Raw genomic sequence first — 15,796 nt, 5'->3', positions numbered from 1 at the left:
TTCATTGTTTGTAAAATTTGTTAATTAAAGATGTTTTTCCGGTGTTTGTTGTACATAAAAATTGCAGTTGCACACGAAATTCATGTTCATTGCTCTAGAATTCCTGCTTTTTTTTTCAAAAGTAATTTTCTAAATTTATTTTTCAAAATTATTTATTACTTACTTGATTTAGGTTGTTACGATCTCACGCAGGATAAGGTGATGATAAAATTCGATAAAACATTTCGCATTTCCGACACACCTCATTTGAACACTTGCTATACCTTGTGCGACAACGACAAACAATGTAAAATTGTTGCTTTTGGACTCGATGAAAATCGGGGGAATGGAACGTGTATGCTGTCATCGTTCGAAGCAGACGCGAAAGATTTGACACTTTTTGAGCCGAGATTTAATTTGTATGCACGAAAGCGCGATTGTCATGCGATACCGCAGCCAGGTGAGAAAATGCAAAAGTGACAGACATGAAAAAAATTTTTTTTTACACTTTAGGGCACTTTTTCATCAAAATTGTGTGAGACAAAAAAATTAATCTTAATTTTTTGTGTGTTTAAAGGTCTCGGAAGCACGCCATTTGAGACTGCAGGGACATCATGGACGTCTGTAACGACTGCCGTCAATGATAAAACTCAGTTTACCACATCTGGCGAATTTCCGACAACGTCTCCGGGTACCGGGCCTCACTCTCCAGGACCAACCCAGTCGTATCCGAGCAGTTCTTCGACGACAGACAATGAATATTACGGCGGAAATACGCAAACGCAAGGCCAATCGGGGCAACCTTCCACTACAAGTCGTTACGGATCGAGTTCAATTGACACAAATCGTTACAGCACCACTGAACGATATCCCGCCGGTGGTTCAAGTCGTCCCGCATACGGAAGTAGCAATCCGCCATCGTCTTCAGGATACGAAAACCAAGCTTCAAACAAACCTCCGACAGGTTATGGGACCGGATACAGTACAGGACATGCTGATGCTCGTCCCGGATATTACGGAGGCACGGGAACAGCTCACGGTTACGACGGATATCCAAATAGGGCGCGTGAACCAAGCAGTAGCGGATATGGAGGACATCCCAATGAAATCGGAGGAACGCATTATCCGCATCCCTCGCAATTCCCCACGTACCAATATCCAATGTACTACGAGAAAAACTACCCGATGCCCAATTATCCACAAAATCCGGCTTCGTCGCCAACTGCTGGAAGTTACCCCTATCAAAGACCGTATCAACCATCAAGTGGATCGTCGTCGTCATATCCAAGCAATCCCCCCTCAAATTACCCGTCACAAGGGGGCGCTTCAGCTCCGAGTTATCCAAGTTCATCAGGAACATCATCAGGTTATGGGTCGAAACCATCCGCAGCTGAACCACACAAAAACGGCACATCTTCGGGATATGCGAACACCAGCAGCAGCGGCAACGGGTACAACGTTCACGAGGCAGACCAGGAAAAGAAACGTAAGTAATTGTTACATTACTCGGGATTTTCGCAGGCATAAATTTAAATTGCGGATGCTGGAAGAAGAAAAAAAAAATTATAACATACCAGAAATGACAGAAAAACAAAGTTCACATCATCAATGAAATGATGTTGTAAATTTTGATGCGTGTATGAATATTTTCATTTTCGGACCTAGCCAAGCATGTCAAATACCAACGACAATCTCGTACATAGTAGTTGCAAGTTATGTGTGAATCTAGTCATTGAATGGTATTTTTTTTTGTTTGTAATTCTTCTTATTTTAATTCAAATTATTTCGCATTACATTGAAAACGAAACCGAAAATTATGCTAAAATATTAAAATAAATAATGATGATGATGATGATGAGGTAGAATGAGAACGTAGAATGACCAAGACAAGGTTTAACGTTTTTTATTTTTTGCATGCAGAAAATAAGAATCTTAAGATTTTGAGTCAATTTTAGTGAAAAAAGGTTAAGGTATAAAAAATTGAACATATGTATTTATGCAAATTTTTGTAAAAAAATAGGTTCACACTTGAAAATTTAAGTGATTTTTAGTTTTTAATTAACCTTGAATTGTTTAAAATTTCTTTCGAAATGTTTATTTGTTGATTTTTATTATATGGGAGCTGCCAAAAAATGTTTAACAAATAACAATAAACAAGCGCGCGCCCTATAATTACACATAACTGCTTAGATTTTTCACGTTTTTTTTAAATCAAAAGTTATCGTTAAGTGAAAACATTATTAAAGCGCATTTTTTGGTATTTTTACAAAATATATAAAAAAAAAATATTTATTTTGAAATAAAGCCCCTCCAAATTTTTTTCTATATTTTTGTCCCCGAAATGCCGAAAATCCAATGGGGCAAAATAAAAAAAAAAATTAAAGTTTTTTGGCCTTTTTCTATAATTTTTCAAGAAATTTTCAAAAATATTTTAAAATAATTTCGATTTTCAAAAATTTTGTACTATAAACCGAAATTTGACTTAAAAAACTCATTCTCAAGAATATTATCAAAATTTTTGACAATTTTTTTATGAATTTTTTTTGTTTAAGTTTTTAACTTGAAATATTATAAGATCAATTTTAAATTACCAAATATCAATGTGAATACCATAAAAACAATTAAAATATTCATAAAGGACCAAAAATTGTTTAAATTTTGTCTTTTTGTATGAAAAAGTATTTCAAAACTTTTTTTTTATTTTGAAAAAAATTTTTTGGGACAAAAAAATCGAAAAAAATTTGGAGTGGCCTAAAAAAAAATTGATTTATTAACCATTCATCTTATGTAAATATTATGATTTTATCTTTTTTATAAAATTTTTAAAATTAAAGTAAATTTTTCTCTAATAAGAAAAATAATGCAAAAAATTACAATAAATTAGTACTTTTTGTGTCAAAAGAATTAACATGAAAATTTAAAAAACTTCAGAATTATTTTTAATTTTTTTTTTTATAATCTTGATTTTGTCATTTTTCTATTTTAATTTATTTAATCTTAATAGAAAATGTATTAAAAGTTAAAATTTCATATTTAAAAAACAAAATTTAATATAAATTGATACAAAGACATAAAAACCAATATGGAGCTTAATTTTGAAGACTTCTGAAATAAAAAAAAAACTTGTCATTTATTTGCCTAAATTGAAACTGCAACAAATTAACATTGACGTATGTATTATGTTGCTTCCACTTTATTCAAATCTTTTTTTTAGTTTATTTTATATTTTTTTTTTAAATTGTCTCGAAAAAAAGCTTTCCTATTGTTAATCATTAATAAATGCTAAAAACTGCTCATATTACGTAAATTTTTACCTATTGTACTTTTGTGCGTCTGCACTGATCTTGAATTTTTGTTTTGTTAATTGTTATTTTGCTGTTATTATTATTATTAGTTTGCCGGAGTTAATAAGTAGTGTAATTGTTGTCTTGCTTTGAACTCTTTCCAAACATTTAAATACCTTTTTTTCGTCGTTCCGTAACATCGCATCGTGCGTCGGAACCGAAAAAACAGTGCAAACTAAATCAAATTATTGCATCAAAAAATAAAATTTAGCACTTACATTGTTTCGTTTTGTTGTGAGGTTCACTTTTTTTTTGCAACAAACATGTGCTTTATTGCTAAAAATTAGGCAGATTGTTGTGCGTTGAGCATAAAAAGGGCTCATTGTTACCATTTTTGCATACTTTTGTGTCTTTTTATGTCTAAATCTGTTGTTTTTTGTGATTTTTGTTGCAATCGAAGCAACAACATTCACGGTCGCAAGATGTAGGAAAATAAAAATTTGCGACAGTTTTTAAAAAAACGTTTTTTAAATGTTTCAACCTCTAAGTTCTGCATGCCTGCAATGATTAATTACTCACCTGTCAATTGCGACTCCCGAAGGTTTTCCATTTTCATATGTGATTTTTTTTACAATGTTTTTCCTGCATTTTTGTGAACACTGAAAAAAAAATAACAAATAAGAGGAACATTAATGTGCAAACATTCGTACATGTGTTGTTCGGAGTACGAAAAAGTGTAATAAAACACATTATAAAAATTTATTTAAATTGAAAAAGTTCAACAATTATATCATGACAGTAGATCTAACCTTGCTATCGTCGCTTTTTTATTAGTATACTTTTAGCATTTTTTCGCGCAGTTTGTTATTATTGTTGTTTTCCATCATTTTGTTGTTATTTTGAGAATGATGTGTGCTCTCAGTCACTCAATGTGTGTGTTGGAGTTGAGTAGAAACGCTTGGTTCTAATGAAGTAATTAATGAAATGATGATGATGATATAAGTTTTTTTTTGTGGAGTCATCATTTTTTTTTGTTCCATATTTTGAAAAAAAAAATTTATTCTGTCTTTGACTAAAAGAAAAAAAAATTAATATGTAAAAAATATAAAAATTTTAATAAAATAATATTATTAAATAAATATTAAAAAAAATAAAATTATTTGTTCGAAGCTGAAAAAGATTTTTTTTTAAATCCAAGAATTGTCTAAAAATTTATTTCTGAAATAATTTTAAATAATTTGATTTGAAAAATTTAAGTTGAAAAAAAATTATTAAAATTTGCAAAAAATAATAAATTAATTAATTAAATTAATTTAAATTATTTTTTTTTATGATTTTTTAAAATATATTTTTTTTAAATTAATTAATTACACAATTTAATAATTAATTTAATTTTAATTTAATTTAAATATAAATTTTTAATTTAATTAGTTAAATTAAATGTTAAGACATGTTAAAAAATATTTTGAAAAAAATTAAAAATATTAATTTATAAAAAATATAAAATTTATAAAAAATCTCAGACATTTTATGATCTAATTAAAAATTAAAATAATTTGATAAATGAATTCAAAAAATTTAATAAAAAAAAATTAAAACGCAAAAACTTAATGATTTACGACAAATTTAATACCTTTGTTTGTTTTTATAAAAATTCGTCATCATTTTTTTTTTTTGCTAATACCTTCAAATGGATGAGAACGCAAACGACGAAGAAGATTATGTCATATTATTATTAATGTTCTTATGCTACACGTAATTAACACAAAATTTACATTTTTCATTTATTTACGTGAAAAATGTCAAACAATGAGCGGACACTTAATTAAGGAAAGAATAAATCATATAAAAAATTCTGGGTTTCTGACTCATCATAACCTTTGTCTGTCATTTTAACGAGATTTTTGTCACTTTTTCACTTAATTTCGCAAATTTATCTCAACTTATCAGTCAGATCAGACCTACTTTGTACGAAAAATGTGTCACTTCTAATTAGAAGTCATTGTAACATAATTTTTAGTAACTGTTTAATCGTGTTTTTGGGAAGACAACTACCGAAAATTTGTCATGCTTTGCAACTCCGCTGACAATCTCTCGTGTAATCATAATTTTTTTTTGGATTTTTATGATTTATTTTCATCTCTCACACTCGACTGCCGTCCGATAAACATTACAAAATTTGTGTTCCTTTCTATTTAGGTTTATTTCCAGCGCGAGTTATCTAAACTAAACGAGGAATCAAAGAAGTGTAACGACACGTCACAAGCAATTTTGTCACACAGCACCTTATTACGACGGAAAGTCTCGTTTAGCCAGGTCTGATGCGCACAAAATGACACAATTACGTAATTTTTAACAGCAATATTCAAATGAAAATAAAGAAGAAATAAAACTAGAGAGATAAAGTGGCATGCCATGCCCATGTTTGTTGTATTCGGGCAAATTATTTCTTCATGCTGGCGTGCTTTATGTAGTAGAAAGAAAATAAAAAATGCAACATTCTGCGATAAATTCGTCTTCGCAGCCGCCAAAGAGAGAAAAACTTGCGAAAAAAAATGCATTTCTCGAAATAGTTACCCAAACTGCAAATTTGCAAGTGTAAAGTGTTGCGAACGAGCGAATGATTTAGAATTATAACACAATTCAACGCACACACAACAGATAGATATTTTTATAAATGTGTATTTTTTTCCATTTCAACTCTTTTGTTCTGTTTATAACATTGCACACGTTTGTAACATCTATTTTTTCGCTACACATATTGTTAGATCGCTACGACGACGTGTGTTTGTACAATAATTGAAATTGTAATAATAACAACAAAATAAATAAAAATAGAGATTGAAGAAAAAATTGGGTCAAATACTAATGAAGTTGTGAATAATTTGTGCTTTTTTCACGATTTATGCGAGTTTTTTTTTTTTTTTTTTTTTTCGTGAAATCCAATGATGATGCTGTAAATATTTTTTTTTCTTGCCAAGAGATTTTAATCTGAGAATAATTGATTTTTAATTGAGTGATGCCCTTTTTTGCGTGAAAAGTAGTTACAAGGCGTCTCCATTGTTGTTGAATTTTCATTGAAATTAAAAGGGAAAATTTTAGAAAAATTATTTGTCATTTTTACGCATGCAAAGGTGAAGAAACTTGTTAAAAATATGAAAAAAATTAACAATAAAGACATTAAACTTCGAGACAAGACAAGACATGGTACTCTTGAAAATATAAAGTCCAATTAAAAAAGATTACAGTGAATAATTGCACAACATCATCTTTTGTGTATATGAGTGATATGCAAATGTTTACTGTCTGGAACACAATGAATGAACTCACATATCACCCTTTAAATAATGTTCAAGAGATGTGAGTGAAGTAAGTTAAGTTACATTTGAAGGTTTATCTAAGTTTTGATGAAAATTTGAAATTTGAGCTTATATGTTAAGTTTAAAGTTTTCATTAGAATTATTAAATTAATGAAAATATAAAATTGAACAATTTTAGATTTTTTTCTTTTAATTTTGAAAAAAAATTTAAATTGTTTGAGACAGAATTTTATTGAAAATTAAGTTTAAAGAGCCAAAATTACTTATGGCAAATTTTTTGAGATTATTTCAGAAGTAAAATTTTAACAAAAGGCTTTTTTCATACAAAGCCCTTAAAATTGAGTTCTTATTAAAATTTTAACCTTTACGAATTAAAGAAGTATTTAGTGTTTTGTTAAAAAAAATGGTCAAAAATGACACTTTTTATATAAAAATATATTTGTTTGAAATAAACCTTCATATAATGATAAAAATTTTGAAGGTTTTGTATGAAAAAAGGTTTTTGCAGAAAAAAATTTATGATCCTCTACTTTATACATTTCATTCTCTTCTTCGAATTTTCAGTAATAAAAATCTTTTTTTGTAAAGAAAATAAATTACATTTATTTATTTTCGAATTTTTTTAGTGCAAATTCGAAAATAGAAGCATGAAAGAGAATTTTCGAAATTTTTGAACAAAAAAATTTTTTAAAAATTTATAAATTCTAAAGAAAATTCCAAAAACCCAATCTATCTAATTTTTGAAAAAAAATAATATTTACCTAATTGTAAAAAGACTTGAATTAGATAAAAAACCAAAAAGTCTCCTTGAACCTCAAAATTGCCCTTGATGGTCGAAAATTCTGAAATTTATAATCTTAATTCTTGGCATTAAATTAAATTAATTAAATTATTTTGCTTCATCTCAAAGCAACTGCAAAAATGTTCCAGATCATGCTTTAGAATGTCAAGTCATTCACTTCCATTCAACTACTTCACACGACAACTTCAGAACATTCCCCTCTCCTTACGTTTCAGACCGATACTTCCTCCCATTATTTTTGCCACTCAATTAAAATGTAAATTTTTTCGGGTAATTTTCCTTACCATCTACTTTTTGTTGGTCCCGCAGAAGGCTATGACTAAACCGCTTCCAAGTACACGATCTTTTGTCTTCATTTTTTTTCCACATACGAGATTTTTCAATTAACCAACAAGAAATCAGATAAACGTTCGCGAACATACATTGTTTTGTTTGTTAGACACATGTTATTGTGCGATTTTTCTTGTCTTGTTAAACCATTTAAACGTTCAATGTCTTTGCGTAAATACCCCACTCTGAACAACCACCACGAGCATCGTTTGAGAAAAAATTGCATATTTTTTATTGGCAAAACGCAACAACAATACCCGTCTATGTGTATTGGTTTTCTTCACCATCTGCAGTAAAAAAAAATAATAAAAATTTAACCGCAATAAATAGTTGGGAAAAATTCGTATCTGACTTTAGTAGCTCGTGATTAATTCGATCGCATGCACCGTCAGTAAAAAATTGCTCGTCGAGCTGATGTAACGAAAAATAAATCAATTTAGATTAAAATAATAAAATAATTTTGCATTTCCGGTTCTCGGTCATCATCATCAGGTGGCGAAAAATGACAAAGAATTTTGTGCAGATGTGATTAAAATCTGTGATTGCTCGAGTGCGCGCGTAAATTAGTGGTTGAGTGAGAAATAAAAAATAATAATCCATTAAAAAAGACAAAGACTGTGCAAAAAGTGATGCTTTGGGAGAATCCTTGCCATTGCATTGTGTCATAAAAAAGGTGTTTCTCATTGATAATGGACTGATTTGATGACATTAAAAAATTAAAGCATGAACAATGTGAAATTATTCAGTGTTTGTTGTCTCACCTAGAAGAAATGAGAAGAAAATCATGACAAAGTTATTAAAAAATGTGGTCTTAAACCTCTTGTTAGTGTACTTACTGTGCGTTGTGAAGCCATGTGGAAGTAGTTACGATGATTACAGGTCGTCGTCGCATGAAAGTTCAATTATTATCATAGAAGATGCGAAAAGTACATCAAAAAATATAAAAAAAAAAATTAAAAATTAATTTAAAAAATTATTTTTCAGCATGTTTCCGTCGTGCTTTAGCAGGAAAAAAGGTTGCTGGTCATTATGTTCGTAAAACTCTCGTTTGTGAGCGCGTTGCTGATTGTCAACAAGAATGTGCGGAACAGCGTCAATTCCGTTGCGAAGGCTTTAATTATCGTCTCGATCCGACGGGACGTGGTCAAGGCACGTGTGAACTAATTGAAGCTCCTCTCTCTCAAATTGACTTGTACGGAAATGGAGGAGCGAATTTGATGGTGCATCCGGATTACGATTACTATGAACGGGATCGAAGTGCGTCGCCAGCATGTTATCAACCATCGCATTGCATCGATTGTGGCAGTAGAAGACCTTCGAGTACGACGAGTCGACCAAATGATATTTATCGTCCTTATCCGGTGCCTGCACCTCCATCGCCGCCAGCAAGTTATCCACAAAGACCTCAACCATATCCAAGTAATCCGCAGAATTCAGGTAAATTTTTTAACTTTTAATTTTTCGAGAGTTTTTTTTTCTAGTTTTCTAAAAAAAAAATTTTTTAATTATTTTTTTTCTAATTTTTTTTTTCAAATAAAAAAAAATTTCACCTAAAATTTCAGCTCCAGGTTACCAACGTCCCGGAACAGCTGTTGATGTGTATCGTCCCCCAAGCTCCAACATTTACGAACATCGTCCTCCTTTGTATCCCGATCGCCCTCAACCGCATTATCCAAGCCATCCAGCACCGCATCACGAACCAGCTCGTCCTCAATACGGCAATATCGATCGTTTAGGAACCGATGAGCCCGAATATTATCGCCCAAATCCTGCAAACAAGCCAAAAGAGCCCATTTATTACGGTTATCCAGGTCCTGCTGAAGGTCATGGACAAGATCCAATGAAAGCTGGAGGATATCCTGCTCCGCCGCCGCGTCAACCATTTTATCCATATTTGATCGGAAAAGGACCCGAATACGGAATGTATGGCGGCGGATTTTCTCATGCGGGATATTATCACAAAGGACCTATCGATTATTGGGGAATTGGCGGAAATAAGCGTAAAGATGGTCCATATAATTATAACAGTTTGGCAGGTCCTCATGGCGCAATGTATGGCTTTGGAGGGCAAGGAAATGGATATAGTTATGGAGGAACGGCACCCGCTAAAGGACATTATATGGGATATCCGGCAGCTCCTGCACCGATTCATACTGCCGGAGAGGGCGGTTATTATGGAGGCGGGGGACATACAGCTGGCGGAGGACATCCTGCTGGCGGAGGTTCACAATGGTCACGACGACCAGGAGTTGATGGTAAGTTTTTGTTCACAAGAATTAATTTTAAAATTTTTAATAGCTAAATATTTTTTTTTTACTGAAAATTCCTTTTAAAATAATTATTATTTCAAATTATTTCAATTAATTATTTCAAATTAAAAATAAACTTTAATTATTTTTTTTAATATTATTTATTTTAAATTGTAATTTAATTTTTTTTTTAGTTTTTCTCAGTTAATTAAAATTTTATTTATTCATAATTTATCAATTAAAATTTAAAAATATTTTATTTTAAATATTTTATGAAAAATAAAAAAGGTTTAAATTTTAAATTAAAATAATAATTTTTGATAAAAAAAAATAATAAAATTCAATTCATTTAAATTAAAAATAATTTTTAATTAATTTTTTTAAATATTATTTTGAATAAAATTTTTATATATATTTTACAATTAAAAAAAACAAATATTAATAAATTTATATCATTCAGGTAATTAAAATTTAAAAATTTATTTATTAAAAACTGATCAAATTAAAATTTAATAAAATATTTTTTTTAAATTTAAATTTTTTAAAAATATTTTTAAATTTATTTTTATTTTTTTTACTTACAGACTGCAGTGTCAAATCCAGCGAAGGTTTCCGCTTGCACAAAGGAGTCGTCAAAACCATCATGAGTGTCCCCAATGTTCGTGAATGCGAAAAAATGTGTGCTTCTGAGTCGGAATTCAAGTGTCAAACGTACAGTTATCGGTAAGCTTTACCCTCATTTTCTCTCGTTTTGCAGCTCAATTCATCCCAAAAACTACAAAACAGGTATAATCCAATTGCACGAGACAATTGTCTCCTCTGCGATCGCCCATTCACGCATCTCGATATTTACGCTGACGTCGAACCGGATCGCGATTTTGACATTTACTCCATGTCGGACGATCCAAAAGTTTGTAAACCCGAAAATTATCCCTCAAAAGATATAAATGCTCGTAAGAAATGAAAAAAATTGTTGTAAAAATCAAAATTTGCTAAAAAAAATATTTTTTTCTGAAATTTAGAATGTTTCTTTAGAAGCATTGACTCAAGTCGCTTCTATACTGGGGTCGTTAGGGAATCAATTACCGTTAAATCGATCGGGGAATGTAAGTCTCATAAAAAGTTTTGACACTTTACGAGACAAAATTTCAATTTTTTTATTTTTTTAAATTTAAGGCGAACTTCAATGCCTCAAAACCACTAAATTCACGTGTCGAGCATTTACTTTTAGGTGAGTTTAGAGCTCAGTATCTCAATCAAATGCTAACTTTAAATGTTAAATGTGGTTGAAAGCTCTAAACTTTTCTCTTCTTGTGCTAACAAAACAAAAAAATAGTTTGTAGACTTTTCTACTCTAGTCTAGTCTCTGAATCTATGAATTAATCCAAAAAATAATTTTTCGACGCTTTTAGAATAGAAACGTGGCTAACATAGAATAGCTCTGCCTCTTTTCTCCTGTTTCCTAAAATAAAAAATCGAAATAATCATTAATCATTTCCTTTTTCACAAAATTTTTAACATCGTACCTAATCAAATGTTCCATTTCAAAAAAAATTTTGCCTTTTTTGCTGATTTTATTAATTTTTTCCTGTAGATATGGACCACAAGCATTGAACTCCATTCCCGAAAACTGTCAATTGTCTGATTGGCCGGTGCGGGAAATGGATCAAAAACGTCACATGATGCCAGATCCATCTTTTGATATTTATGAGCGAGCCAGTTACGGGCATGGATGTGAAATTCGACCAATGACTGACGATAAAGCCAATAAAAAGTGTAAGTTTTTGTATTTTCTGAGTTATTTTTTATATTTTTCATTGAATTTTACTTACAGTGTGTTATTTGGGATATGGATCTCCAGCAAAACTCTTGTCATCTTCGATTAAAAAGGTTATTTCAGTGCCCACGGAATTGGATTGCAAAAATGAGTGTGCGAGATTCCGCGATACAACGTCCTTTAAGTGTCTTTCCTTCAGTTATGGGTAAGTTTTTCTATAATTTTTTTTTAATTATTTAAAAATAATTTTAATAAAAATTTAAATTTAATAAAAAAAGAAAAAAAAATTAATAAATATTAAAAATAAAAAATTAAATTTATTTTTTAGAATTTTTATTAATTAAATTTAATTTTTATCGAATTATGTATTTAATTTTTAATTATTTCTTATTTAATTTTTTTAAATGAAAAATTCAAAATAAAATTTTAAAAAATAATTTTTTCGTACTAAATTTTAATTTTATAATTTTTTTTCGCAGTTCGAAAGCAACGACATTCAACTGTGAATTATCAGATTTGGACCAAAGTGAGCTGAAACTTGGAATTAATTACGCCCACGTGAACGATCGCGATTACTGGCTTTTCGCATGGAATCCGTACGATTATTCGTGTCGCGATAAAGTTGCCACGCCAAATAACAATCGCGTCAACAGCGATCGACGAATAGATGTCTTCAAAGATCCCGGTAATCTTCATCGTTCTCCATCTCCACACTCCGATCACTTAATTGACAATAATAACAACCATAACGACAATAAACCATGTTAAGATTAATCAGATTATTGTTGTAAATAACCCCCTGCATGCATGTTTTTGACACTGCATGACATTTTATCATTTTATTTTTTTATAATTTTTTTTTTTAGGATTAACGACAACCAGTAGAACTTAATTTGGCACATTTTGTATTTTTTTATTTTATAAGATTAATCATTAAATTTACAATTAATATACTCTGCAATTAATTTTTTAAACATTAAATTATTAATAAAAAAAAGTAATAAATAATAAAGGATCAGAAGATGCGCAAAATTTAACGTTCACTCATTTTAATTAAAAAAAAAAAAAAAAAATTACACAAACAGACACAAGTTAACAAGCATGGTAATAACTCAAAACACTAATTATACACAAAAATGCAATTTTTAATATTTTTTTCGTGAATTTTTGGATTAGGAGAACTCTCGTGGATGCATTTTACAGTAACCGGCAAACCATGCCGTCTTGGATCAAAATGTGAGAAAAATTTAATTTCCGGATTTTATTCTTGCGAAATTGAAGGAGGAGAGATCGGTTCGTGGGATTATTGTTGTCGGACTGATCATCCATGTGGATATAGCCAAGGATTTGACTATCCATGGTAAGTGTTTGCGAAGCGAAAAAAAATTGATAATTTCACTTTTTGTTACGTTTTCGAAAAAAAAATTAGATAAAAAAGGAAAAAAAATTAGGAAATTATTTTTATTATTATTTTTTAATTAATAATTATTTTTTTTATTAATTAATTATTAAATTTTTCATTAATTATTAAATTATTAAAAATTATTTATAAATTAATTAATTTAAATTATTTTGTATAAATTATTAAGAAATTATTTTCCACGTCAATTGTTTTTTTAAGAAAAATTAAAAATAAATTTATTTAATTTATTTTTATTCTTTAATAACTTCTGAATTCAAAAAACATTGAAAGAACTCATAAAAAAATGTAAAAAAATTTTTTAATATTAAAAATGATTTAATCTAAATTAATTTTATATTTAATTTAAAATTTGCTTATTTGAAAAATAGTTTTTCGATGAATTTTCAAATTAAAAATCCAATTGGGCAAAATTATAAAAAAAAGTTAAAAATTTGAATCAAAAATTTACCGATTTTCTGTAAAAATAATTTTGCAAGAAATTTTCAAGAAAATTTTTCAATTTTTAATAATTTTTGTATTGAAAATCGTATTTTACCAAAAATTTTCTTTAAAAAATAATTTTCATGAAAATTATTGAATTTTTTTTTTTCAAAAAAAAATTTTGACAGTTATTTTTATGATATTAATTTTTTTCAATTTTAATTAAAATGTTTTTAAAATAACTTTTAATACACAAATTTCAAAGTTAATTTGAAAAAAAAAAAATTGATAAACGACCAAAATTTTTAACTTTTATTTTTATAAAAAAATTTCAAAATTTTTTAAATTAAAATCAATTTCAAAAATTAAATTAAAAATATTTTTTTTTTAATTTTTGACTAAAATCCTTTTAGTAATAAAAAGTGAAATTATCAAATTAAATCGACAAAGTTGCTAACAAAAAAAGTAGAAGATGGTTGTTCAAAAAAAATTTTTTAACACAATTTTTGATGACTAACAAACTTGTTCAACCATCAAAAAAAAAAAATCAAAATTGTTCTAACAAATTCGAGTGTCTTGAGTGTAGAATAGACTAAACTGCTTTAAAAGAACAAGCATTAGTTTTCTCTCTCGTTTATATCCTTCTGCACACGTTTTCTTCACACCGATGTGGATGCCAACCATGATTTTGCCGTCTGCGCCAATGTCCAATGAACTCCCCATGCCCATCCAACCTGCCTTACCTCTACCTCCGTCATCACCTTCTGCTCCATCTGCTCCCGTTCCGATTGTGACGACGAAAAATTAGGTGTTTCGTTGGCGATAGTCCCGATCAGTGGCGCAAATGTAGCGATCGTTACTTCCCAACTACCGTTAAGCCAGCACCGCATCTTCTTAACTCACTGCCATCAAGTAAGCACCAAGCACCGCCGAAGCCCGGAGGTTTTCTGCATCAGGCGAAGGAAATTATCAAGGAAATGCCAAAATTGTGGCCCGTCACGTACTTTTACAGCGAAGGCCCGCCCGTCAATTCCACGGAAATGAGTAATTTTATCGATTGCAAGCAAGATATTTGTTAAAAAAAATAGGAATAAGCAGCAAAATTAGTAGATAATATGGATAAGGCACTTCAGGCAGCATTGATGAGGAAGTGATACAATCACACACGCTAATTATTAAAAAAAAAATATGAAATTAATTAAACGATTATTTTTTATTATGAATAAAGTTACTTATTTATTTCAATAAGAAAATTTTTTATCTCTTTATTTTTTTAAATATAAGAAAAAAAAAAAATTCGGAGTAAGTAAAAAATTTATTTTTTAGGAAAAAAAAAAATAAAACAACTAAATTTTTCATCATCATTTATTTATTATTTTTTCATTAGATAGTATATAAAGGTACATATATTAACAAAATTATTTTAGCTATTTTCTATTTTTTTTCTGAAGGTTCTCATTTTATTGATAATAATAATAATATTTTTTTCTTTTAAATGAAAATTAATTATTATTATGTTATGTTTTGTTTATTTTTTCCTTTCTTCTTTTAAATATATTTAAATGGATCGTAATAATCAATAATAATAATAACAACTTTTCTATATAATTTTCTTTAAATTTTAATTCTGTTCATTTTATTTATTTCCTTTCCTTTTGTTTTATTTTATTGAATATGTATTTTTTTTTCTAGATATTTTATTTTGTTTTTTAAATAAATAAGAGCTTTTTTTGATGCAAGTCCATTAAATATTGTTTTTGTAGTATTTAAAAAATTATTATGCAAATAAAATATTTTAAATCGAGGATTGGAATAAATGAACAAAATTAAACATCCAACGTTTTTTGTATGAAAAAGGATATTAAATTTTAATTAGTAGTAGAAATAGTAATTTGTACCCCGAAGTTATATATTTTTCTTACATTTTCTTTATTATACTTTTTTTGTAGTCTTAAATATTTATTTTGTGTATCATCATTATTATTATTATTATTTTATAATATTAAAAAACATTTAACAAAGGCTCTATTCAGTACATTATCTTGTTTTTTTTTCATTCATATTTCATATTCTTACTGTTATATTTTTTTTTTTTCTTTCATTCTTTTAATAATTTTTTGCGAAAAACAATCGCTGGGACCTGATAAATAAAATTTTTGTTAGATTTTGGAGTGAAAAAATAATAATTAAAAAAATATTACATCATCGTTTT

General features: G+C 28.6%; 1 protein-coding gene across 1 annotated transcript; it reads left to right on the top strand.

Moving 5' to 3' along the window:
* The first annotated feature begins 201 nt into the window (after positions 1–201).
* On the top strand, positions 202–14,663 carry LOC134828584 (uncharacterized). The gene is made up of 14 exons (XM_063841562.1): positions 202–439; positions 557–1,465; positions 8,543–8,641; positions 8,700–9,152; positions 9,278–9,970; positions 10,549–10,687; positions 10,751–10,917; positions 10,987–11,070; positions 11,141–11,195; positions 11,559–11,740; positions 11,799–11,946; positions 12,221–12,426; positions 12,918–13,101; positions 14,393–14,663. The coding sequence occupies exons 1-14, from the start codon at positions 202–204 to the stop codon at positions 14,661–14,663; spliced, it is 3,828 nt and encodes a 1,275-aa protein (XP_063697632.1).
* Positions 14,664–15,796: the final 1,133 nt, after the last annotated feature.

Source organism: Culicoides brevitarsis, chromosome 2 (assembly GCF_036172545.1).
Source record: "Culicoides brevitarsis isolate CSIRO-B50_1 chromosome 2, AGI_CSIRO_Cbre_v1, whole genome shotgun sequence".
In the NCBI taxonomy this organism is placed as follows: domain Eukaryota; kingdom Metazoa; phylum Arthropoda; class Insecta; order Diptera; family Ceratopogonidae; genus Culicoides; species Culicoides brevitarsis.
Note: the sequence above shows the minus strand (reverse complement) of the source record. Positions and strands in the feature narration are given on the sequence as shown.

What these genes read in the sequence shown, in the direction of transcription:
- LOC134828584 (XM_063841562.1), top strand. Translation starts at nt 202, where the DNA reads ATGATAAAATTCGATAAAACATTTCGCATTTCCGACACACCTCATTTG. An exon ending in AAGTAATCCGCAGAATTCAG is followed by an intron (nt 9,153 to 9,277) that starts GTAAATTTTTTA and finishes CTAAAATTTCAG; the next exon opens with CTCCAGGTTACCAACGTCCC. An exon ending in TGTCGAGCATTTACTTTTAG is followed by an intron (nt 11,196 to 11,558) that starts GTGAGTTTAGAG and finishes TTTTTCCTGTAG; the next exon opens with ATATGGACCACAAGCATTGA.